The sequence below is a fragment of the Scyliorhinus torazame genome, chromosome 6 (genome assembly GCF_047496885.1).
Source record: "Scyliorhinus torazame isolate Kashiwa2021f chromosome 6, sScyTor2.1, whole genome shotgun sequence".
NCBI lineage: Eukaryota > Metazoa > Chordata > Chondrichthyes > Carcharhiniformes > Scyliorhinidae > Scyliorhinus > Scyliorhinus torazame.
The window spans coordinates 60,720,026-60,744,767 of NC_092712.1; the positions used below are offsets into that span (position 1 = coordinate 60,720,026).

The window sequence follows — 24,742 nt, forward strand, 5'->3', positions numbered from 1 at the left end:
TGATGTAAGAATCTGCATAGACCCCAAGGACCTAAACAAGAACATAATGCGGGAACACTACCCAATCCCAAAAAGGGAAGAGATTACAAGCAGGATGGCACACATGCGCATCTTCACCAAGCTAGATGCATCTCAAGGATTCTGGCAAATACAACTAGAAGAATCCAGCAGGAAGCTCCGCACCTTCAATACACCTTTTGGCAGATTTTGCTATAATCAAATGCCATTTGGAATCATTTTGGCGTCTGACATATTCCACTGCATCACTGATTAGATGATGGAAGGAATAGATGGAATTTGTGTCTACGTGGATGATATAATCATCTGGTCTTCGACTCCAGGGGAACATGTGTCGAGACTGCAGAGAGTCTTCAAAGGCATACACGAGTGTGGCCTCAAGCTGAACAAATCTAAATGCAGCTTTGGGACGTCCACGCTCAAGTTCCTGAGGGACCAGACATTAGAACACGGTGTACGACCAGCCACAGACAAGATAAAAGCCATTGAAGCAATGAAAGTCCCCGAGGTCAAGAAAGCAGTTCTTCGCTTCCTTGGAGTGGTGAATTTTTTCGGCAAATTTATCCCAAATTTGGCCAACCACACAACATCTCTAAGGAATTTAATCAAAAAATCGACCTTGTTTGAGTGGACGACAGAACATCAAAAGAGTGGTTGGAGTTAAAGGCAAAACTCCCAACTGCACCCGTCTTAGCATTCTTTTTAAAAAATATATATTTATTAAAGTTCTTTAACAAAACAAAACAATTTTCTCCCTGACAAACAATAAACCCTCCCCCCCCCCCCCGGTAACAAAATAACACAATATCGCCCTGAGCAAGATATATACATGGTAAGATGATATATTTACAGAGCTTTATACACTGGCTCTCGTCCATTCGTGCCAGTTTCCCCAACCCTCCATGTTATCCCCCGCTCGTCCGTCCCCTCAAACAATCTCTCGTTCCCCCCCCCCCCCCCCCCCCCCCAAGGGTTGCTGCTGCTGCTGACCGACCTTCCTCCAACGCTCCGCGAGGTAGTCTAAGAACGGTTGCCACCGCCTGTAGAACCCCTGTGCAGACCCCCTTAAGGCAAACTTAATCCTTTCCAACTTTATGAACCCAGCCATGTCGTTTGTCCAGGCCTCCACGCTAGGGGGCTTCGCCTCCTTCCACATTAGCAAGATCCTTCGCCGGGCTACTAGGGACGTAAAGGCCACAATGCCAGCCTCTTTCGCCTCCTGCACTCCCGGCTCGTCTACTACTCCAAATATTGCTAGCCCCCAGCTTGGCTTGACCCGGACTTTCACCACCTGAGATATTGCTCCCGCCACTCCTCTCCAGAACCCCTCCAGTGCCGGGCATGACCAAAACATATGGACATGGTTCGCTGGACTCCCTGAACACCTTCCACATCTGTCCTCTACCCCAAAGAACCTACTCAACCTCGTCCCCGTCAAGTGCGCTCTGTGCATCACCTTAAATTGTATCAGCCTGAGCCTGGCACATGAGGAGGAGGAATTGACCCTACCCAGGGCATCAGCCCACAAACCTTCCGCGATCTCCTCCCCCAACTCCTCCTCCCATTTACCCTTCAACTCTTCTTCTAGCGCTTCCCCCTCTTCTTTCATCTCTTGGTGTATTGCCGAAGCCTTGCCCTCCCCGACCCATACACCCTGTCTTGAATTTCCTGTGTCGGGAGCAGCGGGAATTCCCTGACCTGTCGCCTCACAAAAGCCCTCACCTGCATATATCTGAATGCATTTCCTGGGGGTAGCTCAAACTTCTCCTCCAGTGCCCCTAGACTCGCAAATGTCCCGTCGATGAACAGGTCCCCCATTCTTCTAATCCCCGCCCGGTGGCAGCCCTGGAACCCCCCGTCCATCTTCCCCGGGACAAACCGGTGGTTACCCCTGATCGGGGACCACACCGAGGCTCCCACTGCACCCCTATGCCGTCTCCACTGGCCCCAGATCCTTAACGTTGCCGCCACCACCGGGCCCGTGGTGTACTTTGATGGCGAGAGTGGCAACGGCGCCGTCACCAGCGCCCCCAAGCTCGTTCCTTTGCAGGACGCCATCTCCATCCTCTTTCATGCCGCCCCCTCTCCTCCATAACCCACTTACGGGTCATCGCCACGTTAGCTGCCCAGTAGTAGCTCCCTAGGTTTGGCAGCGCCAACCCTCCTCGGTCCCTACTGCGCTCCAGGTACCCTCTCCTTACCCTCGGGGTTTTGTTCGCCCACACAAACCCCATAATACTCCTACCTACTCTCTTGAAAAAGCCTTTGGTGATCACGATGGGGAGGCACTGGAACACAAACAAAAACCTCGGAAGGACCACCATTTTTACCGACTGCACTCTACCCGCCACCGAGAGCGGCAACATGTCCCATCTTTTGAAGTCAACCTCCATTTGGTCCACCAACCTCGTCAGATTCAGTTTGTGTAGGGCCCCCCAGCTCCTGGCTATCTGGATCCCTAGATACCGAAAACTCCCCTCCACCCTCCTCAGCGGTAGGTCCCCTATCCCTCTTTCTTGGTCCCCTGCCTGTAGTACAAAAAGCTCGCTCTTCCCTACATTGAGCTGAGAGCCCGAGAACTCCCCAAACTCCCTCAAAGTCTGCATGACCTCCATCATCCCTTCCATTGGGTCCGCCACATACAGCAGCAGGTCGTCCGCGTATAGCGACACCCGATGCTCTTCCACCCCGCGGACCACCCCCCTCCATTTATTAGACTCCCTCAATGACATGGCCAAGGGTTCGATCGCCAATGCAATCAACAGGGGGGACAAAGGGCACCCCTGCCTCGTTCCTCGGTACAGCCGAAAGTACTCCGACCTCCGCCGGTTCGTCACCACACTCGCCACCGGGGCGCTGTAAAGGAGCTTAACCCAGCTAATAAACCCTCAGCCGAACCCAAACCTGCGCAACACCTCCCAGAGGTACTCCCACTCAACTCGGTCAAAGGCCTTTTCCGCGTCCATGGCTGCCACTATCTCCGCCTCTCCCTCCTCCGATGGCATCATTATCACGTTTAAGAGCCGCCGCACATTTGTATTTAATTGCCTGCCCTTTACAAATCCCGTCTGGTCCTCATGTATCACCCCCAGGACACAGTCCTCAATCCTCGTGGCCAGCACTTTTGCCAATAGCTTAGCGTCCACATTTAGGAGCGAAATCGGCCTGTACGATCCACATTGCAGTGGGTCCTTGTCTCGCTTCAGGATCAAGGAAATTGTCGCCTCCGACATTGTCGGGGGCAGGGACCCCTCCTCTCTTGCCTCGTTAAAGGTCCTCACTAGTAGCGGGGCCAACAGGTCCACATACTTTCTATAGAACTCCACCGGGAACCCGTTCCGGCCCCGGGGCCTTCCCTGCCTGCATGCTCCCCAAACCCTTACTCAGCTCCTCCAACCCGATTGGTGCCCCCAAACCAGCCACCTCTTGCTCCTCCACCCTCAGGAACCGCAGTTGGTCCAGGAATCTTCCCATCCCCTCTTCTCCCCCTGGGGGCTGGGATCTGTACAGCTCTTCGAAGAAGGCCTTGAATACCTTGTTTATTTTCGTTGCACTCCGAACCGTGGCTCCCCCACCATCTTTGACTCCCCCTATTTCCCTCGCTGCCGCCCTCTTATGGAGCTGGTGTGCCAGCATCCGAATTGCCTTTTCCCCGTACTCGTAGGTCGCCCCCTGCGCCTTCCTCCACTGTGCCTCCGCCTTCCCCGTGGTCAACAGGTCAAACTCCGTCTGGAGCCGTCGTCTTTCCCCAAGTAATCTTTCCTCCGGGGCCTCTGCGTATCTCCTGTCCACTCGCAAAATCTCCCCCACTAACCTCTCCCTTTCCCTGCCCTCTGTCTTCTCCCTATGAGCCCTGATGAAGATTAGCTCTCCCCTGATCACCGCCTTCAACGCCTCCCATACCACCCCCACTCGTCTTAGCATTCTTTGATCCAGATTGTGAAACCATATCATTGAAAAGAATCTAAATGACATGACTCCTCGATTACAAAGAATACTACTCAAACTTCGGAGATATGGTATCAATCTTGTATAAACGCCTGGCAAAGATCTAATCATTGCAGATGCATTGTCTCGTTCAGTCACTTCGCACTATCCGCAGTCCAACGGCAAAGTTGAAAAGGGGGTGCCCATAGTCAAACAGCTAATCAACAAAGCCTCGGATTCAGCATCCAACATTCACCGAGCACCACTCTCATATCGTGTTACTCCATTATCGACTGCATGTCACCAGCTCAACCTCTGATGGACAGTGATCTGAGAACAACACTTCCGGCTCTACACTACCTAATCCTGATCACCTGATTACCTACCGGTGATACACAAGATGAAATAGCTTTGTAATGCTCAAACATATTACTGCAACAGACATGCAACCACTCTGGAATCGCTATCTCCAGAAGATACCGTCAGAATCAAAATTCCGACTTCCGGGTGCGGCGATGACCAGCTAAGTCGCACGTTTCGGCAGCTCTCGGTGGAACGGACTTTTGGGCTCTTAATAGGAGCCCCAACGGCAATTTTAACGGCAAAAAACACTGTGCTGTAATCCAGAAAGGAATCCCCCCTGGACACGGATGGAAAAAAGAGAGGAAGGTGGCCGGATTGCGGTGGATCCTCTAGAGCAGCGGCCAGGAAGGCAGGCACAAAGCAAGATGGCGTCGGAAGGATGCAGTTTAATATGGGGCCCTGACCAACAAGAGTTCCTGCAGCGTTGCGTGGAAGAACTCAAAAAGGAGATGAAGAAGGAGCTGTTGGCCCCGATATTACAAGCGATTGAGGGGCTAAAGGAGGAGCAAAAGACCCAGGAACAGGAGTTTCGGGTCGTGAAGGCAAAGGCTGCTGAGAATGAGGACGACATACAGGGCCTGGTGGTGAAAACGGAGATGCACGAGGTACAACACAAAAGGTGTGTGGAAAGGCTGGAGGTGCTGGAGAATAATGCGAGGAGGAAGAATTTAAGGATTCTTGGTTGTCCCGAAGGTGTAGAAGGGGCGGACGTCGGGGCATATGTGAGCACGTTGCTGCACTCGTTAATGGGATCGGAGGCCCCGACGGGTCCGCTGGAGGTGGAGGGAGCCTATCGAGTTATGGCGCGAAGACCGAGGGCTGGAGAAATTCCTCGAGCCATAGTGGTGAGATTTCTCCAATATAAGGACAGAGAGATGGTCCTCAGATGGGCAAAGAAAACTCGGAGCAGTAGGTGGGAGAATGCGGTGATCCGCGTATATCAAGATTGGAGTGCGGAGGTGGCGAGAAGGAGGGCAAGCTTTAATTGGGCCAAGGCGGTGCTGCACAAACGGAAGATTAAATTTGGAATGCTGCAACTGGCAAGACTGTGGGTCACACATCAAGGGAAACACCACTACTTCGAAACGGCAGATGATGCGTGGACATTTATTGTCGAGGAGAAACTGGAGTGAGCGGGCCATAAAAAGAACGTTTGGGACAAAGTGGGGGGGGTGAATATGTGGGATGAAGGGGGGGAAAAGAGGGAAGAGATGACTTCCCAAGTTGTTAATCCTGCGACCCTGTAACTTTTCTCTCTTCCCCATGTCGTGGGGGAGGGAGGATGAGGAGCTGAGGGCGCCGGCCATTGGGGGCGGGGCCAAAAGGGAAGCGCGGGCTTTGTTCCCGCGCTATGGTAATCACGGCGGGAACAGGGAAGCAGGAAGGAGGGGGCCTCGCACAGTGTGAGCCGAGGTCACGGGGGGAAGCCGAGGTCGGCCAGAGTTTGCTGACTTCTGGGAGCAACATGGGGGGTGCAATTACGCTAGTTTGGTATCTAGCGGGGGGGGGGGGGGGGGGGGGGGGGGTTAACTGGGTTGTTGATGCTGGGGAGAAGGGAGAGCTGGTATGGGGGGGTGGTCGGGGCGGGGGGGCGCCGCTTGGGGGAGATACGGCTACGTGGGAACCGGGTGAGGAACTGGATTGGAAAAGGAGATGGCTAGTCGTCAAGGGGGGGGGGGGCAGGGTAAAGAGCCCCCCCAACCCGGTTTATCACGTGGAATGTGAGAGGGCTGAACGGGCCGATTAAGAGGGCACGGGTACTCGTACATCTAAAGAAACTTGAGGCAGATGTGGTTATGCTTCAGGAGACGCATCTGAAGCTGATAGACCAGGTCAGACTACGCAAAGGATGGGTGGGGCAGGTGTTTCATTCGGGGCTAGACGCAAAAAACAGGGGGGTGGCCATACTAGTGGGGAAGCGGGTAATGTTTGAGGCAAAGACTATAGTGGCGGATAGTGGGTGCAGATACGTGATGGTGAGTGGCAAATTGCAAGGGGAGGCGGTGGTATTAGTGACGTGTATGCCCCGAACTGGGATGATGCCAACTTTATGAGACTTATGTTAGGACGAATCCCGGACCTAGAAGTGGGGAAGTTGATAATGGGTGGAGATTTTAATATGGTGCTGGACCCAGGGCTGGACAGATCGAGGTCCAGGACCGGAAGGAGGCCGGCTGCAGCTAGGGTGCTTAAGGACTTTATGGAGCAGATGGGAGGAGTAGACCCCTGGAGATTTAGTAGACCTAGGAGTAAGGAGTTTTCGTTTTTCTCCTATGTCCACAAAGTTTATTCACGGATAGACATTTTTGTTCTGGGAAGGGCACTGATCCCAAAGGTGACGGGGACGGAGTACACGGCTATAGCCATTTCGGATCATGCTCCACATTGGGTGGACCTGGAGATAGGGGAAGAAAAACAACAGCGTCCACCCTGGAGAATGGACATGGGATTATTGGCAGATGAGGGGGTGTGCTTAAGGGTGAGGGGGTGTATTGAAAGGTACCTGGAACTCAATGATAATGGGGAGGTACAGGTGGGAGTGGTCTGGGAGGCGCTGAAGGCAGTGGTTAGAGGGGAGCTGATATCTATTAGGGCACATAAAGTGTTATAACCTGCCTACTGACGATTGGCTGGGGACTAATGACTATCCCACAATCCTATGGGAGTATGAACTTCCCCAATGAGGGGGGCGGAGAAACTCCTACTATAAATAAGCTGGCCAGTCCAGGAACCAGGAGGAAGAAGGTAGCAAGGGAAGTTACGGCTACTGTTATGTATATATTGTTATAGTAAATAAACTTTATTATTTTGTATCCTTAAAACTCGTGCTGGATTCTTCGGGGCCCTTACAAAACTGGCGACGAAGGTAAAAGTGAATAGCTGTCTACACTGCTGAAGCCACCTCCCTGGATTTTTGTTGGATACAGGTTGGAAGTTGTTTTCTATTATACCATGCCTCTGTACGGACGTTTGGATGTTTTTGATGCTGCGCTGGAAAGCTGGAACCAGTACACACAACGGATGCGTTACTATTTCCGGGCAAACAATATCACTGAAAACGAGCGCCAGGTGGTCATATTGCTCACCGCCTGCAGCCCGCATACGTTTGGGGTGATTAGGAGCCTTACGTACCCAGCTGTGCCGGACACCAAAACGTTTGATGAACTTGTGAATATAGTGGGGCAACATTTTAACCCAACCCCATCCACGATAGTCCAGCGTTACCGGTTTAATACCGCTGAGAGGACCCCTGGAGAATCCCTTGCCGATTTTTTTTTTTTTTTTTTTTTTTTTTTTTTTTTTTTTTTTTTTTTTTTTATCCAGGCTACGTGGGATTGCGGACTACTGTGACTATGGTGAGACCTTGTCAGAAATGTTACGCGACCGTTTGGTTTGCGGTATTAACAATGCGGCCACCCAGAGAAAGTTGTTAGCGGAGCCAACATTGACTTTTCAACAGGCAATACAAATAGTCTTGTCCCGAGAGAGCGCAGAGCGAGGAGTACAGGAGCTACAGGAAATGGAAGTGCATGCCTTGGGGCGCAACCCTTTCCGCCCAAAAACGTCCCCCCGCACTCCTGCGGTACCTTGGGCGAGGCAACGACCAGACCGACGCCAGTGGCCATCGGACATTCCTCCCCGAAGGGAGCCTTCTCCAGAGCCAATGGATGAGGACCCATGTCCGTGTCAGACTTGTAGGCGCCGACCTCGTCGCGGACGGCGGTCCTGGGGACGCCAGAGGCGCCGTCGTTCCGACCGAAACTGGGACCAGCCCAGAGGCCTTACCTTCCATGTGGATGAACCTGCGGCGACCACTCCTGAGGACGTAGAGACGGAGGACGACTGCCTGCAGCTGCATTGTGTGGCAGCTCCCCGTGTGGCCCCCATTAAGGTGACAGTACGGGTCAATGGCCACCCGCTGGAGATGGAGTTGGATACTGGCGCAGCGGTCTCCGTGATCGCCCAGAGGACATTCGACCGCATCAAGCAGGGCATACAGACCCTTACATTAACTGACTCACAGGCCAGGTTGGCCACCTACACGGGGGAACCACTGGACATTGCAGGAACTGCAATGACCCCTGTTGTCTCTGGACGCCAGGACGGGCGTTTCCCACTTATCGTAGTGCGTGGCCATGGGCCCAGCCTGTTGGGTCGGGACTGGTTGCGCCATTTGCGGTTGCAATGGCAGCACATCCTCCCAACAGTTTCTGGAGGGTTGACTGAGGTGCTAGGACGATACCCAGAGGTATTCCAGCCTGGTTTGGGGAAAATAAAAGGGGCCGTAGCCCGTATCCAAGTTGAACCAGGAGCCACGCCGCGCTATTTCTGGGTGCGCCCAGTGACTTACGCTTTGCTCGAGAAGGTAGAAGGGGGGCTCACTCGTTTGGAGAGTTTAGGTATTATCAGGCCCGTCCGTTTTGCTGACTGGGCAGCACCAATTGTACCAGTAATGAAGCCAGATGCCACAGTTCGCTTGTGTGGCGACTATAAACTTACAGTGAATACAGTTTCCCAACTCGACCGATACCCAATGCCTTGCATAGAGGATCTCTATGCGAAACTTGCAGGCGGACTCTCATTCACAAAATTAGATATGAGTCACGCCTACCTGCAGTTGGAGCTGGACCCTGCCTCCCGACCATATGTAACAATTAACACACACCGGGGCCTGTATGAATATACACGGTTGCCCTTTGGAGTATCCTCTGCCTGTGCAATTTTTCAACGTGTTATGGAGGGCATTTTGAGAGGTTTACCACGTGTGGCTGTCTACCTAGATGACGTGTTGATTACAGGGACGTCGGAGCAAGAGCATTTGGAAAATCTGGAGGCTGTCCTTAGACGCCTTTCAGAGGCTGGAGTCCGTTTACGTCACACAGTGCGTATTTCAGGCAAAAGAAGTAAACTACCTAGGTTATCAGGTGGACCGCGAGGGTCTGCACCCCGTCGCAGAGAAGGTGCGTGCAATTCAACATGCCCCCACCCCGACTGACACTTCGCATCTTCGTTCTTTTCTCGGTCTCGTAAACTATTACGGGAAGTTCCTCCCCAATCTGGCAACTACGCTGGCCCCCTTGCACCTGCTGCTAAAGAAAAATCACACCTGGGTTTGGGGTCAGCCGCAAGAAACCGCTTTCCGGCGGGTAAAGCAACAATTGTCGTCGTCCGGGTTACTAACCCACTATGATCCGGGAAAGCCTTTGCTCGTCACATGTGATGCATCCCCGTAGGGTATTGGGGCTGTCCTGTCCCACAAGTTGGAGAACGGGGCCGAGCGACCGATAGCTTTCGCCTCCCGCACATTGACTGCAGCGGAGAAAAAGTACGCGCAGATCGAGAAGGAGGGCCTGGCAGTGGTTTTCGCGGTGAAACGCTTCCACCAGTATGTGTACGGCCGCCATTTCACTATCGTGACTGATCATAAGCCCCTGCTGGGACTCTTCAGAGAGGATAAGCCAATACCGCCCATTGCTTCTGCACGGATCCAGCGCTGGGCTTTGTTGCTTGCTGCATACGAGTATTCTCTGGAGCACAAACCAGGTACGCAGATAACAAATGCCGACGCACTGAGCCGATTGCCTTTATCGACCGGCCCCATGTCGACCCCCACGACCGGTGAGGTGGTCGCAACCCTAAATTTTATGGACACCTTGCCTGTCACGGCATCACAGATCCGTGAGTGGACCCAGACGGAGCCAGTCTTGTCAAAGGTTCGGCACATAGTCCTGTATGGTGGGCAGCATAGACAGCTCCCAGACGAGTTGCGGGCATTTTCCTCCAAGCTGTCAGAATTCAGCGTGGAAGACGGCATCCTCTTGTGGGGGACACGTGTGATTGTCCCGGAAAAAGGCCAGGAGCTGATATTATCAGACTTGCACAATGGGCATCCGGGCGTGACCAAGATGAAAATGTTGGCCCGGAGTTATGTCTGGTGGCCAGGCCTCGACACCGACATTGAGAAGGTGGCCCAAAACTGCTCCATTTGCCAGGAGCATCAGAAGCTTCCGCCGGCCGCGCCCCTACATCACTGGGAATGGCCAGGGCGGCCTTGGGCACGCTTACATGCAGATTTCGCAGGCCCTTTTCAGGGATCCATGTTCCTTCTACTAATTGACGCCCAGTCCAAATGGCTGGAGGTGCATAAGATGCAGGGGACAACGTCCTGCGCAACAATTGAAAAAATGCATTTATCATTTAGTACGCATGGCCTCCCCGAGGTGCTGGTCACGGATAATGGCACTCCATTCACGAGTGAGGAGTTTGCTAGGTTTACAAAGATGAACGGCATCCGCCATATCCGCACTGCCCCTTACCACCCGGCTTCAAATGGGTTGGCAGAGCGTGCAGTGCAAACATTCAAAAGAGGCCTAAAGAAGCAGTCTTCCGGATCAATGGACACGAGACTGGCTCGGTTTTTGTTTACGTACAGGACCCCCCCCCATACAGTGACTGGGGTAGCTCCCGCAGAACTCCTAATGGGCCGGAGACTTCGCACCCGCCTTAGTATGGTCTTCCCGGACATTGGCGCACAAGTACGCCGCACACAAGAAGGGCAGGGACCGGGATTGTCTCGGCATCGTCCGATTCGGCAGTTTGCGCCCGGTGACCCAGTATTCGTGCGGAATTTTGCTGGTGATGCCCAATGGGTTCCTTGTGTAATCTTTCGCCAAACGGGCCCTATATCGTACCAAGTGCAAGCCCAGGGTCGTCTCCAGCGAAAACATGTAGACCACGTCCGGTCCAGAAGATCATCCCCTCAAAAGATTCCCCGCCCCCGGAGCTCAGTTCAACAGCGGCAAAGACCAGAAACAAGGGAAGGTAGTCCTCCAAATCTTCCACTGGTGCCTCACTCGAAGCCTGCGCAGGTCGTTACGGGACCGAATGGAGATAGAGACGCTGACATGACGGAGGCAGCAGACTCTGACTCCGAGATGGAGACACAGGGGGAATCCTCGGGTCCACAGGCCGTGGATGTACAACCGCGCCGTTCATCACGGAAGCGCCGGTCTCAGTCTCGTTATACGCCGCCTGATCCAGCGCCGCGTGCAAATGGCGTCCGGCCTGCGGCCAAACGAGTTTGACGCCTTCCTTCGCCAGGGCCTACGGTGGATTCCTTGGACTTTGGGGGGGGGAGGGATGTTATAACCTGCCTACTGACGATTGGCTGGGGACTAATGACTATCCCACAATCCTATGGGAGTATGAACTTCCCCAATGAGGGGGGCGGAGAAACTCCTACTATAAATAAGCTGGCCAGTCCAGGAACCAGGAGGAAGGAGAAGGTAGCAAGGGAAGTTACTGCTACTGTTATGTATATATTGTTATAGTAAATAAACGTTATTATTTTGTATCCTTAAAACTCGTTCTGGATTCTTCGGGGCCCTTACAAAATAAAGGAAAGCAGGAGGGTAGTGAAAGGGAGCGGTTGTCGAAAGAACTTCTGAGGGTGGACAGACAATATGCGGAGGCACCGGAGGAGGGACTGTACAGGGAAAGTTAAGGCTACATGTAGAATTTGACTTGTTGACTACGGGTAAGGCAGAGGCACAATGGAGGAAGGCACAGGGTGCACAGTACGAATACGGGGAGAAGGCGAGCAGGTTGCTGGCCCACCAACTGAGGAAAAGGGGAGCAGCGAGGGAGATGGGGGGGTGAGAGATGAGGAGGGAGAGATGGAGCGGGGAGAGTGAATGGAGTGTTCAAGGCATTTTACGAAAGATTATATGAAGCTCAGCTCCCGGATGGGAAGGAGAGAATGATGTGCTTTCTGGATCAGCTGGAATTTCCCAAGGTGGAGGAGCAGGAGAGGGTGGGACTGGGAGCACAGATTGAGACGGAGGAAGTGGTGAAAGGGATTGGGAGTATGCAGGCGGGGAAGGCCCCGGGACCAGACGGATTCCCAGTTGAATTCTATAGGAAATAGATGGACTTGCTGGCCCCGCTACTGATGAGAACATTTTAATGAGGCGAGGGAAAGGGGGCAGCTGCCCCAGACTATGTCAGAGGCAACGATATCGCTCCCTCCTAAAGAAGGAAAAAGACCCACTGCAATGCGGGTCATCCAGGCCCATTTCCCTCCTGAATGTGGATGCTAAGATTCTGGCCAAGGTAATGGCAATGAGGATAGAGGATTGTGTCCCGTGGGTGGTTCGTGAGGACCAAACTGGGTTTGTGAAGGGGAGACAGCTGAATACAAATATACGGAGGCTGCTAGGGGTAATGATGATGCCCCCACCAGAGGGGGAAGCGGAGATAGTGGTGGCGATGGATGCCGAGAAAGCATTTGATAGAGTGGAGTGGGATTATTTGTGGGAGGTGCTGAGGAGATTTGGTTTTGGGGATGGGTATATCAGGTGGGTACAGTTGCTGTATAGGGCCCCGATGGCGAGCGTGGTCACGAATGGACGGGGGTCTGACTATTTTCGGCTCCATAGAGGAACGAGGCAGGGATGTCCTCTGTCCCCGATATTGTTTGCACTGGTGATTGAACCCCTGACCATAGCATTGAGGGGTTCCAGGAAGTGGAGGGGAGTACTCAGGGGGGGAGAAGAACACCGGGTATCTCTGTATGCGGATGATTTGTTGCTATATGTGGCGGACCTGGCGGAGGGGATGCCAGAGATAATGCGGATACTTGGGGAGTTTGGGGATTTTTCAGGGTACAAACTGAACATGGGGAAAAGTGAGGCGTTTGTGGTGCATCCAGGGGAGCAGAGCAGAGAGATAGAGGATTTACCGTTGAGGAAGGTAACAAGGGACTTCCTGTACTTGGGGATCCAGATAGCCAAGAATTGGGGTACATTACACAGGCTTAATTTAACGCGGTTGGTGGAACAGATGGAAGAGGACTTTAAGAGATGGGACACGGTGTCCCTGTCATTGGCAGGTAGGGTGCAGGCGGTTAAAATGGTGGTCCTCCCGAGATTCCTCTTTGTGTTTCAGTGCCTCCCGGTGGTGATCACGAAGGCCTTTTTCAGAAGAATCGAGACGAGTATTATGAGTTGTGTGGGCTGGGAAGACCCCGAGAGTGAGGAGGGGATTTTTGCAGCGTAGTAGGGACAGGGGGGGGCTGGCACTACCGAGCCTAAGTGAGTACTACTGGGCCGCCAATGTTTCAATGGTGTGTAAGCGGATGGGAGAAGGGGAGGGAGCGGCGTGGAAGAGATTGGAGAGGGCGTCCTGCAGGGGGACTAGCCTACAAGCAATGGTGACGGCACCGTTGCCGTTCTCACCAAAGAAATACACCACAAGCCCGGTGGTGGTGGCTACATTGAAAATTTGGGGGCAGTGGAGACGGCATGGGGGAGGGACGGGAGCTTCGGTGCGGTCCCCGATAAGAAACAATCATAGGTTCGTCCCGGGGAGAATGGATGGGGGATTTGGAGCATGGCAAAGAGCTGGGGTAGCACAACTGAGGGATCTGTTTGTAGATGGGACGTTTGCGAGTCTGGGAGCGCTGACGGAAAAATATGGGTTGCCCCAAGGGAATGCATTTCGGTATATGCAATTGAGGGCTTTCGCGAGGCAACAGGTGAGGGAATTTCCGCAGCTCCCGACGCAGGAGGTGCAGGATAGAGTGATCTCAGAGACATGGGTGGGGGATGGTAGGGTGTCGGACATATACAGGGAAACGAGGGGGAGATCATGGTGGATGAGCTGAAAGGTACAGGGAAACGAGGGGGAGATCATGGTGGATGAGCTGAAAGGTAAGTGGCAAGGGGTGCTGGGGGAGGAGATTGAGGAGGGGCTGTGGGCTGATGCCCTACGTAGGGTAAACTCATCGTCCTCGTGTGCCAGGTTAAGCCTGATACAATTTAAGGTGTTACACAGGGCGCATATGACAGGAGCATGGCTCAGTAAATTTTTTGGGGTAGAGGATAGGTGTGCGAGATGCTCGAGAAGCCCAGCGAATCACACCCACATGTTCTGGTCATGTCCGGCCCTACAGGGGTTCTGGGTGGGGGTGGCAAAGGTGCGTTCGAAGGTGGTGGAGGTCCGGGTCGATCCAAGCTGGGGGTTGGCTATATTTGGGGTTGCAGAAGAGCCGGGAGTGCAGGAGGCGAGAGAGGCTGACGTGTTGGCCTTTGCGTCCCTAGTAGCCCGGCGCAGGATATTGTTAATGTGGAAGGAAGCCAAACCCCCGGGTGTGGAGACCTGGATAAACGACATGGCAGGGTTTATAAAGTTAGAACGGATTAAGTTTGTGTTAAGGGGTTCGGCTCAGGGATTCACCAGGCGGTGGCAACCGTTCGTCGATTACCTCACAGAAAGATAGAGGGAATGGAAAAGAAGTAGACGACAGCAGCAACCCGGGGGGGGGGGGGGGGGGGGGGGGGGGGGATCGAACGGACTCTCAGAGATGTTATTGTATATGTATAATATGTATAGGTAGTTGTTATAGGTAATTGTATATTGGATTGCTGGATTGTATTTTTGGAGAGTATTTATTTTGGACAAGGCAGTTGCCATTCAGTTTTGTTTTTGTTTATATATTACTTATTTATTTGTTTAAATCTGGCCACTGTTATTTATATTGTTTTATTGATGTGTAAAAGAAACACTACGTACTGTTATGTTTGGCCAAAAATCTTGAATAAAATATATATTTTTTGAAAAAAGAATCAAAATTCCTGATGGAGCTCCAGCTGTCATCATCATTAGACAAGCCGCACCCAGATCCTATATTCTCAAAACTTCTGATGGCAACATCATTCGTAGAAATCGAAGGGCACTTCAAAAAATCACACGCCCACAATTGCTTTTTCCTCAAGTTCCATTTAATGAAGAAATATTTCAGGACACCATAACCAACAACTCTACTAGGCGTGATTCACACACACCTACTAAAACATCGACGTCTCCACCACAACTTCTAAGACGGTCATCGAGAACGAGAAGACTATCTAAAAGACTGAATTTATGAATATTTTGTTGAACATATTTGCTGTGTACATATCATGTTCTTTTAATCTCACATCCATTTTTACTGGTTACCAAGCAAGAAATGTAAAAACAAAAGGGGGGGATGTAATGATATGTAGACAGACATGTAACTAAAGGGTAAATCAAAACACCTAGCTGTAACATTATCACTAGAGGGCATTACAAAAGCCACTATATAACTGAGCTCCCAGAAGCTCTAGATCTCTTTCCATGCAGGAGTTAGTAGACAGCAGAAGTGTAGCGGAGTAAGATCACAGCCTAGAGACCACATGTAGCTTAGATACAGTTTGTACAGTTATTTATCCTTACTTTATTGCTAGAGTTAGTTCAGTGGAGTGTCAAAACTCGTTTATTAGCTTTATCATTACTTAATAAATGATTTCAGTTTACTTCGAAGACTTGAGAGTTCTTCAACATCATCTACAGTTAGTAACGACATATATTACTTAAACCCAGTAATATAACACCTATTCTGCACATCATAGAATCATAGAAGTTTACAGCATGGAAACAGGCCCTTCGGCCCAACCAGTCCATGCCGCCCAGTTTTTACCATTAAGCTAGTCCCAGTTGCCCGCAATAGAATCATAGAAGTTTAATCTTTGGGTTGTGGGGGTGAGACCCATGCAGACACGAGGAGAATGTGCAAACTCCACACAGGATCGAAGCCGGGTCCTTGGCGACGCGAGGCAGCAGTGCTAACCACCGCGCCACCATGCTGCCCCTCACTGGCATGATTTCCGAAGCCGTAAGCAGGAACCAGGTGAGTCTGTTGCTAATTTCTTCAGATTGAAATGTGCAGCCAGAAAATGCAAATGCAAGGAAAGAGGTGGAAGGCTGATCAATCAGCTTATTTGGGGCCCAGCATACCCTGAATTATAAAACGTTTTGATTGGAAAGGACAAGTTCGCAATATTGCAAGCTGTGGACACTGCCAGAGCACAGGTAGGAGGTCGTCAACACTTCAACGAGCATGCTAAATCCCTGCCTGAGTTGCTGAAAGGGCAAACTACATGTACAGCATTCAGTCGTGAAAATGTGGAATCCAGCAAAGGTTGCTGGTGAAGCCGAGACTCCAAAAGGTTTTATATCGCAGATCGAAACTGGCAAGAGAGTGAGAAGGAACGGAATCCATATTCAATATATAAGTGAGCTAGAAATGCAGGAAATGATCATCAAAAGTATCAGCAACATTACTAACCAGCGAGACAACATCAACAGCATCATCGCCAAGCTGTGCAACATCAACGTCACCAGCAAGCAACATCAAGCACGACTCCGACAACACCAGGAACAACATTCACAAAATTGCCTGTGCATCGTGTCAACTCCTCACTGATGAATTCAGCGATGATGCCAAATCAACAAGAGGGAAAGCTCAGCATCCCATCACCTAAGCAAAATTGATTAAACAGGCAAAAAACGATTCTAAAAGCGTTTAGTATAATTATAAAAGTCAATTGTTAATCTTTCGTAGGATATATTAAAAAGTTAGTGATTGGAACAGTTATACTGATATAGAGGCATTACGTTTTTTTTAAAGGAAGAGTGATTTTAGATTGATACATTATTCATAACGAGTTAGGAGCTAATTGTTCTGTGGAAGATGCCCAGAGATATGCAGGGTAGGTGGATTGGCTTTGCAAAATTGCCCCTTGTGTCCAAAGGCTACTTGGGGTTATGGGGACAGGGCGGGGGGAGTGGGCTGGGGAGGGTGCCGTTTCAGAGGGTTGGTGCAAACTCGATTGGCCGAGTGGTCTCCTTCAGCACGGCAGTGATTCTATGAATGTATACCCAGGGTGCCACATTTACTCGGATGCTGCCAGACCTGCTGAGTTTTCAGTTTTTGGTTCAGATTTCCAGCATCTGCAGTATTTTGCTTTTATTATACTGCCACATTCACTGTTAAGCTGCAGTCAGGAGTGTAGCAACAATGCATCAGTCCACATGGACAGCTGTAAGAAATACACTTGATATATCAACAGTATTTTGAGTCTAAAGCTATGGTTATTTGAAGCTTTGGGGAATAAGAGATAACACCTAACGGTGTTGTGTGGCTCACTCCTCGAGTTTCTGTGCATCCTTCTTAAATTTTCAGTATTGAAAATCGTATTTAAAACGTACCTCTCTCCAAAGTCAATGCTAAGAATCAGTGGGAGGGCAATTGTTTTGTTTCAGTGCAGCATTATTATCCTCTGTGCACAAAGTGCTTTACTTAAGATAGTGCACATATTCCAGAAATGTTTCCATAACCAGAGTAATAAAATATGCAAATAACATAAACAGATAAACGGCAGAAATGAGTGAAGCAAACAACAAAAAAAAAAGAGGATACGGTTAAACAAGCCTGAAACAATAGGACATAGAATCATAGAATTTACAGTGCAGAAGGAGGCCATTCGGCCCATCGAGTCTACAACAGCCCCTGAAAGAGCACCCTACCTAAGCCCACAGCTCCACCCTATCCCCAAAAACCAGCAACCTCACCTAACGTTTGCTCACAACGGGGCAATTTAATGTGACCAATCCACCAAACCTGCACATCTTTCGGGGCTTGTGGGAGGAAACCCATGCAGACACGGGGAGAATGAGCAGACTCCGCACCGACAGTGACCCAAGCTGTGAATCGAACCTGGAACCCTGCCGCTGTGAAGCAACAGTGTTAACCACTGTGCTGCCCTTAATGGAGAAAAGAATAAAAGCAAAAGGCACTAAACAGCAATGGAAAAGGAGAAATCATGTAAATAAAAGCATGAGAGAAAACTGTTCCCCTTCCTTTCCATTCACTCTCCCTCCATTTCTCACAGCTGCCATTTCCACATCCATCCCAAGATGGATCAGGTTTGTCAAGCCCAGATTCCACCAGCTGTATGTCGTGTTTTCGCACTTGCTCCATTTGAAAATGTCTTTTGAATTAGCGCAACCAACAACGTAATCACACAAATGCACGGATGGACCATTGCACCGACTTGGGTATAGCTGTGGCTGTGCAGCAAGCAGTGACGACACACAAAAAACCCAAATGCAGCGACAGTGGTTCCACCGTGTTTTATTTGAATGTGTTTTACTATAGACTTCTGCTCATTGACAGCGGGATCCTGTCTTATTTAAGAAAAGAAAACCTGTCACACCTGATGCTGGCTCCAAAGAGAATAGACCTATTCTTTTTTACTACCTGCTTGGAAAGGCATTGTTAAATATATAGCGGCATGATTACTGCAAACTATTAAATGTCAGCAGGCCATAGCATTTATGGGTAAAAATCAATGTAGAAGGGGGGTAATTTTTGCCACCCACTGGTAAATTGACAGGCGCTGCTGCTCACAAAAGGATTCATTTTATATTTAGCTCGACAATTTTAAGAATTTTATATTTTCCATTTCTTGGGTGCATAAGGAATGTTGGTCCGCGGACCCTGAACAAGTGCTGAAAGGAATGGTGGTTTCTAGAAAATAGTTACAAAATACCAGGAAGAGATTAAGTCCAAGAATGCACTTGGATACAAATATGGCGCTGTTGCAACCCCATTTTAAAATGCAACCAGCTGAACACGCTGACCGAATTAAAAATGTAATTCCTACCAGAGATTAAGCAGAACTACCAATTAATAATGAAAACATAACAGCAGGAGAACAGGACGGTATTCATACTTCTATACTTAGAGTCAGAGAGTAGCCACAGCATACTTGGACCATTCTGCCCAAGTTGGCTCTATGCAAGACCAATTTACCTAGTCCCACTCTCCAAACTTTACCCTGTAACCCTGCAATTTTTTTCCTTTGTAGATAATTATCCAATTCTCTTTTGAATGCCATGATTAGGCACTGATCCAAAATGAAAATGGTTTTCATATTGCCATTGTTCCCTTTGCCAATCTGTGTCCTCTTCTTTTTGATCCTTCCACCAATGGGAATGGTTTCTGTGCTATCTACACTCTCTAGCTCCTTTGTGATTTTGAATACCTCTATCAAATCTCCTCTCAACCTTCTTTTCTCCAAGGAAACAGCCCCTAACTTCCTCAGTCTATTAACATAACTGAAATTTGTCATCCCTGGAACCACTCTCATGAATCTTTTCTGCATCCTCTCCAATGCCATCGCATCCTCCCCAAAGTGCGGTGCCCAGAACTGATCCCTATTTATAAAGACCAGGAACCCATATATGCTTAATTAATAATAATAATCTTTATTTACTCAAGTAGGCTTACATTAACACTGCAATGAAGTTACTGTGAAAAGCCCCTAGTCACCACACACCGGTGCCTGTTTGGGTACACAGACGGAGAATTCAGAATGTCCAATTCACCTAACAGCACGTTTTTCGGGACTTGTGGGAGAAAACGGAGCACCCGGGGAGAACGTGCAGACTCCACACAGACAGTGGCCCAAGCCGGGAATCGAACCTGGGACCCTGGTGCTGCAGAAACTTTTTCAGCTTACCGTACAATCTCCAATGATCTCTACACATATACCCCAAGAAACAAGGTTTCTGTTCCTGCACTCACTTCAGAATTGTACCCTTCAGTTTAGATTGTCTCCCCACATTTTGCCGACCAAAGCAAATCACTTCACCCTCTTTCAGGAAAATGGGACCAGGAGCACTCACGAATGTTCCTTCGTAGATGGAACTCCTGTGTTGTCTCTCTATTGGGATGGAACTCTTGCATTGTCTCTTTGAGCCACATTTGGGTGAACAGTCATCCTGACTAGAGGGTGAACACACTTCTCAGCATTGAATTTAATTTGGCAGTTGTCCATCCATTCCACTAACTTGTCTATATCCTCCTCACAGTTCAATACGCTTCCAAGTTTAGTGTCATGTGCAAATTTTGGAGTTGTGTCCCATGCATCAAGGTCATTAACATATAATAGGAAGAGCAGGGGGCGAACATCAATCCAGCTGGACCTCCACTACAAACCTTCCTCCAGTCTGAAAAAACATCCATCAACCATAAGACATGGGAGCAGAATTAGGCCACTCGGCCCATCGCGTCTGCTCCTCCATTCAATATGGCTGATATTTTTCTCATCCCCATTCTCCTGCCTTCTCCCCATAACTCCCGAACCCCTTATTAATCAAGATCCTACCTATCTCTGTCTTAAAGACACTCAGTGATTTGGCCTCCACAGCCTTCTGCGGCAAAGAGTTTCACTGATTCACCACCCTCGGGCCTAAGAACTTCCTCCTCATCTCTCTTTTAAAGGATCGTCCCTTTAGTCTGAGATTGTGTCCTCTGCTTCTAGTTATTCCGACAAGTAGAAACATCCTCTCCACATCAACTCTATACAGGCCTCGCAGAATCCTGTAAGATTCAATAAGATCCCCCCTCATCCTTCTAAACTCCAACGAGTGCAGACCCAGAGTCCTCAACCGTTCCTCATACAACAAGCTGTTCATTCCAGGGATCAATCTTGTGAACCTCCTCTGGACCCTTTCCAAGGCCAGCACATCCTTCCTTAGATACAGGGCCCAAAACTGCTCACATTACTCCAAATGGGGTCTGACCAGAGCCTTATACAGCCTTAGAAGTACATCCCTGGTCTTGTATTCTAGCCCTCTCGACATGAATGCTAACATTGCATTTGCCTTCCTAACTGCTGATTGAACCTGCACGTTTATCTTAAGAGAATCGTGAACAAGGACTCCCAAATCTCTTTGTGCTTCTGATTTCCTAAGCAGCTCCCCATTTTGAAAATAGTAAATGCCTAAATTCTTCCTTCCAAAGTGCATAACCTCACACTTTTCCACATTGTATTCCACTGCTCGGTTTCCTGTCACTCAGCCAATTTTTTATCCACGTTGCTACAGTCCCTTTTATTCCACGAACTACAACTTAGTTCACAAGTCTGCAGTATGGCACTTCATCAAATTCTTTTTTGCAGTCCAAGTACACCACATCAATGGTATTACCCTCATCTACACTCTCTGATATTTCATCAAAAGAACTCAAGCACGTTAGTTAAACACAATTTTCCCTTAACAAATGCATGCTGACTTTCCTTAATGAACCAGCTCTTGCCCAAGTGACTATTAATTTTGTTGTACCTCAGCAGGAGTATTTTGTACATTTCTGGCCACCACATTTCAGGAAGGATGTAAATGTATTGGTGAAATGCAGAAGAGGTTTACAAAAATGGTTCCAGGGTTGAGAAAGTGCAGTTATGAAGATAGACTTAAGACATTGGGTCTATTCTCCTTGAAGAGGAGACCAAGAAATTTGACAAAAGTGTTCAAAATCATGAGGGGATTGGACAGAGTAGAGAGGGAGAAACTGTCCCCGCTCGTAAAAGGATTGAGAATGTGGAGGGCACAGATTTATGGTGATTCGCAGATGAAACAAATGTGATGTGAGAAAAAACGTTTTCACACAGCGAGTGGTTCGCGTCAGGAATGGATTGCAGGTGGAGGCAGGTTCAATCGAGGCATTCAAGAGGGCATTTGGTGATTATTATTCAAGAGGGCATTAGGTGATTATTTGAATAGAAGCAATGTGCAGGGTTATGAGGAAAAGGCAGGAGAACGGCACTGAGTCAAAATGCTTGTTCGAAGTGCCGGTGCAGACATGATGGGCTGAATGGACCATGATTCTGAAATCATCGTTTCCAAAAGCTTCCTCACCACCAAGCTTATTGGCCTCTAGTTGCTGGGCCTATCTTTGGACCCATTTTGACCAAAGGTGTAACATTTGCAATTCTCTGTTAACCACCCTTGGAAAATTATGGTCAGTGCCTCTGCCATTTCCACCTCCACTTCCCTCAGTAACCTCGGATGCATCTCATTCGGTCATGGTGCCTTATCAACAATAAGTGCAGACTGCCTGTCTAATACCTATCAAGTGTTTGAACTACTTGATCTTTTACCATGACCTGAGCAGCATCTTATCCCTTAGTAAAGGCAGATGCCAATCTTAGTAAATCAGACATGCCCTATGTCTCTTGTGTAAATCCTGTTTTTGGTCCCCAAACACCCACACTCCTCTTACAGCCCTTTTTCCATTTATATGCCTGTGGGATTTCCTTTTCAGTTCGCTGCCAGTCTCTTCTGATACTTTCTCTTTGTTTTTCTTGTTTGCTTTTTCCTTTCATTTCTAAACTTTCTATATTCAGCTTGATTCTAAATTGAGTTTTCCACCTGACATCTGCTTCATCTTTCTCTCTCTCGTCACCAAGGGGGCTCTGGACTTGTTTGCCCTCCCTTTCCCCATCGTGACTTGTAAGTGGTTTAAAGCTGCAGTTATATTTCAAAAGGAACGTACGCAATTGGAAGATTGTAAACAGATGAGGCAAAATAGGATAAGTTTACTTTTAAAATATAGTAGTCATAAAGTAAAAAAAGGGAGTTGATCAATTCTGGGAAAGGGAACGTCCAAAGGCTTGTAGAAAACAATAGAGTGCAAGATCAACAGGGAGAAAGAACAAATTTAAGGAAACATTGAAGTCTGTGTAGTGACTGTAGGGTCTCAAACAAGGCAGTGTGTGTTGCAGGCAGACCTGTGAAGAGCAGTTTGTTGCCATATTAATGACTCTGGCAACTATGTAGAATTCTGGCTATCTCCAAATATCAACCAAGCTACAGAATGCAACAAAACATGAGGGTATTTCCGTGTCTCTCCTCCACCACCCCCTCCCCCCAATCCCAGGTGTTAATCAGTGTTATTTCTGCCCCCCCCCCCTCTCACAGGTTAAGGGGGTTAGGAAAATTGAATGTTTTGAAAGGAAAATGTTATCGGGACACTTGATTTACCTTTTAAAATTTCTACACAAGATGTGTATAAAAGAATGGGTATAAGATGGCAAGACTTGCATGTAACATTGACACACCTTTATTGTTACACTAGGTTGGAAAATACCAATACAGAATTGACGGGACACCCTGTTCCCCTAATATGTTGGAAACAAACTGCTCTGGCAGACTTCAATAAATACACATGGCAGCATGGTAGCACAAATGGCTAGCACTGTGGCTTCACAGCTCCAGGGTCTCAGGTTCAATCCCCTGTTGGGTCACTGTCTGTGCGAAGTCTGCACGTTCTCACCGTGTCTGCGTGGGTTTCCTCCGGGTGCTCCGGTTTCCTCCCACAGTCCAAAGACATGTAGGTTAGGTGGATTGGCCATGCTAAATTGCCCTTGGTGTCCAAAAGGTTAGGAGGAGTTATTGGGTTACGGGGATAGGGTGGAAGTGAGGGCTTAAGTGGGTTGGTGGAGACTCGATGGGCCGAATGGCCTCCTTCTGCACTGTATGTTCTATGAACAGTAGTTCACAATCCTACTGATGAGTTGCTGCAGGTATAGCACATCCCTTCCAAGTTCAAAAAACAATATAGTTGTGACTGTTTTAATTACCTGTCATGCCTTAGTGCTCTCATATCCACATAAACAGTTGTGGGATCTGGTCCTGATGTCCCCTGAAATCAAAAGCATCAAGTGGTTAGGAAATAAGCATTGAAAAGCAGCAGTGTGTTTCTTCAGAATGAAGCTAGTCTGTCTCAAATTATTAGCTGAAACTTTCTGTGTAGCAGAGTTAACCCATGAAGGGACTCTATTAATTCATTTAAAATGACAGTCGCAATGGCAAAACTTACATTAAGTTGGTTTTACAGATTTAAAAGCATATTTAATATCTTAATGCATCTTCCATCAAAATGCAATTCATTATTCATTTACAGTCAATACTTACCAGCATCCAAAAGTGCTCTTTCACATTTTATAAAAAAATGGTAACACAAACTCTGCAAACATGGCTAAAACCGCACTCTAACAAAAGCAATTAACCAAATGCATGCAAGAAAATTGTACAATTAACACTTTAACACAGCTGCATAAATATATAGTAATATTGCCACAAGCAGCAGCCAAGCTGACTACTGCAGCATGTTCCATTTAAAACCTGCTACACATGCAATAGCAAGAATTAAAAGTCATTTGAAGCTTAATTTATAAAAGTAGCAAAACCTCATCGGGGGAAGGTATAACAAAGGTTACATATTCCTTATTCTTTACGCCACCTTAAAGTCCACTTTATGATCGGAGTAAGTTGCTGTTTTAATGTGTTCTTCAGTAATAATTGTCATTAAAATATGCCAGTGATTCGATATGCTTTACAGAATTAACAAAAATACTTCGCAGTTTTTTTCTAAGGTTTTAAAACCATTTTCAAACATTTTATTTGGTTCAATTACAGGATTAGGCTGAAGTCCAATTAAGGATACACTTGCCTTCATCAATCGAGGCATAGATTACAAAAGCAGGGAAGTCATTTTGGAGTTGAACTTTGGTGAGGCCACAGCTGGAGTAGTGTGTGCAATTCTGGTCGCCACATTACAGGAAGGATGTGATTACACTGGAGCGGGTGCAGAGGCATTTCACCGAGATGTTGCCTGGGATGGAACATTTAAGTTATGAAGAGAGGTTGAATAGGCTGGGTTTTTTTTCGCTGGAGCAGAGAAGACTGAGGGGCGAAATGATCGAGGTGTACAAAATTATGAGAG

The 24,742-nt window shown here is 48.7% G+C and overlaps 1 protein-coding gene across 7 annotated transcripts in view; it reads right to left on the minus strand.

Moving 5' to 3' along the window:
• The window catches only part of LOC140424813 (disco-interacting protein 2 homolog C), an 803,805-nt gene that overhangs the window by 26,993 nt on the left and 752,070 nt on the right, over positions 1-24,742 (minus strand). For all 7 annotated transcript variants that reach the window (XM_072508262.1, XM_072508265.1, XM_072508267.1 and 4 more), the window contains one exon: positions 23,598-23,659. In XM_072508262.1, coding sequence (XP_072364363.1) covers positions 23,598-23,659 — 62 coding nt within the window. The remainder of the gene's footprint in view (positions 1-23,597; positions 23,660-24,742) is intronic.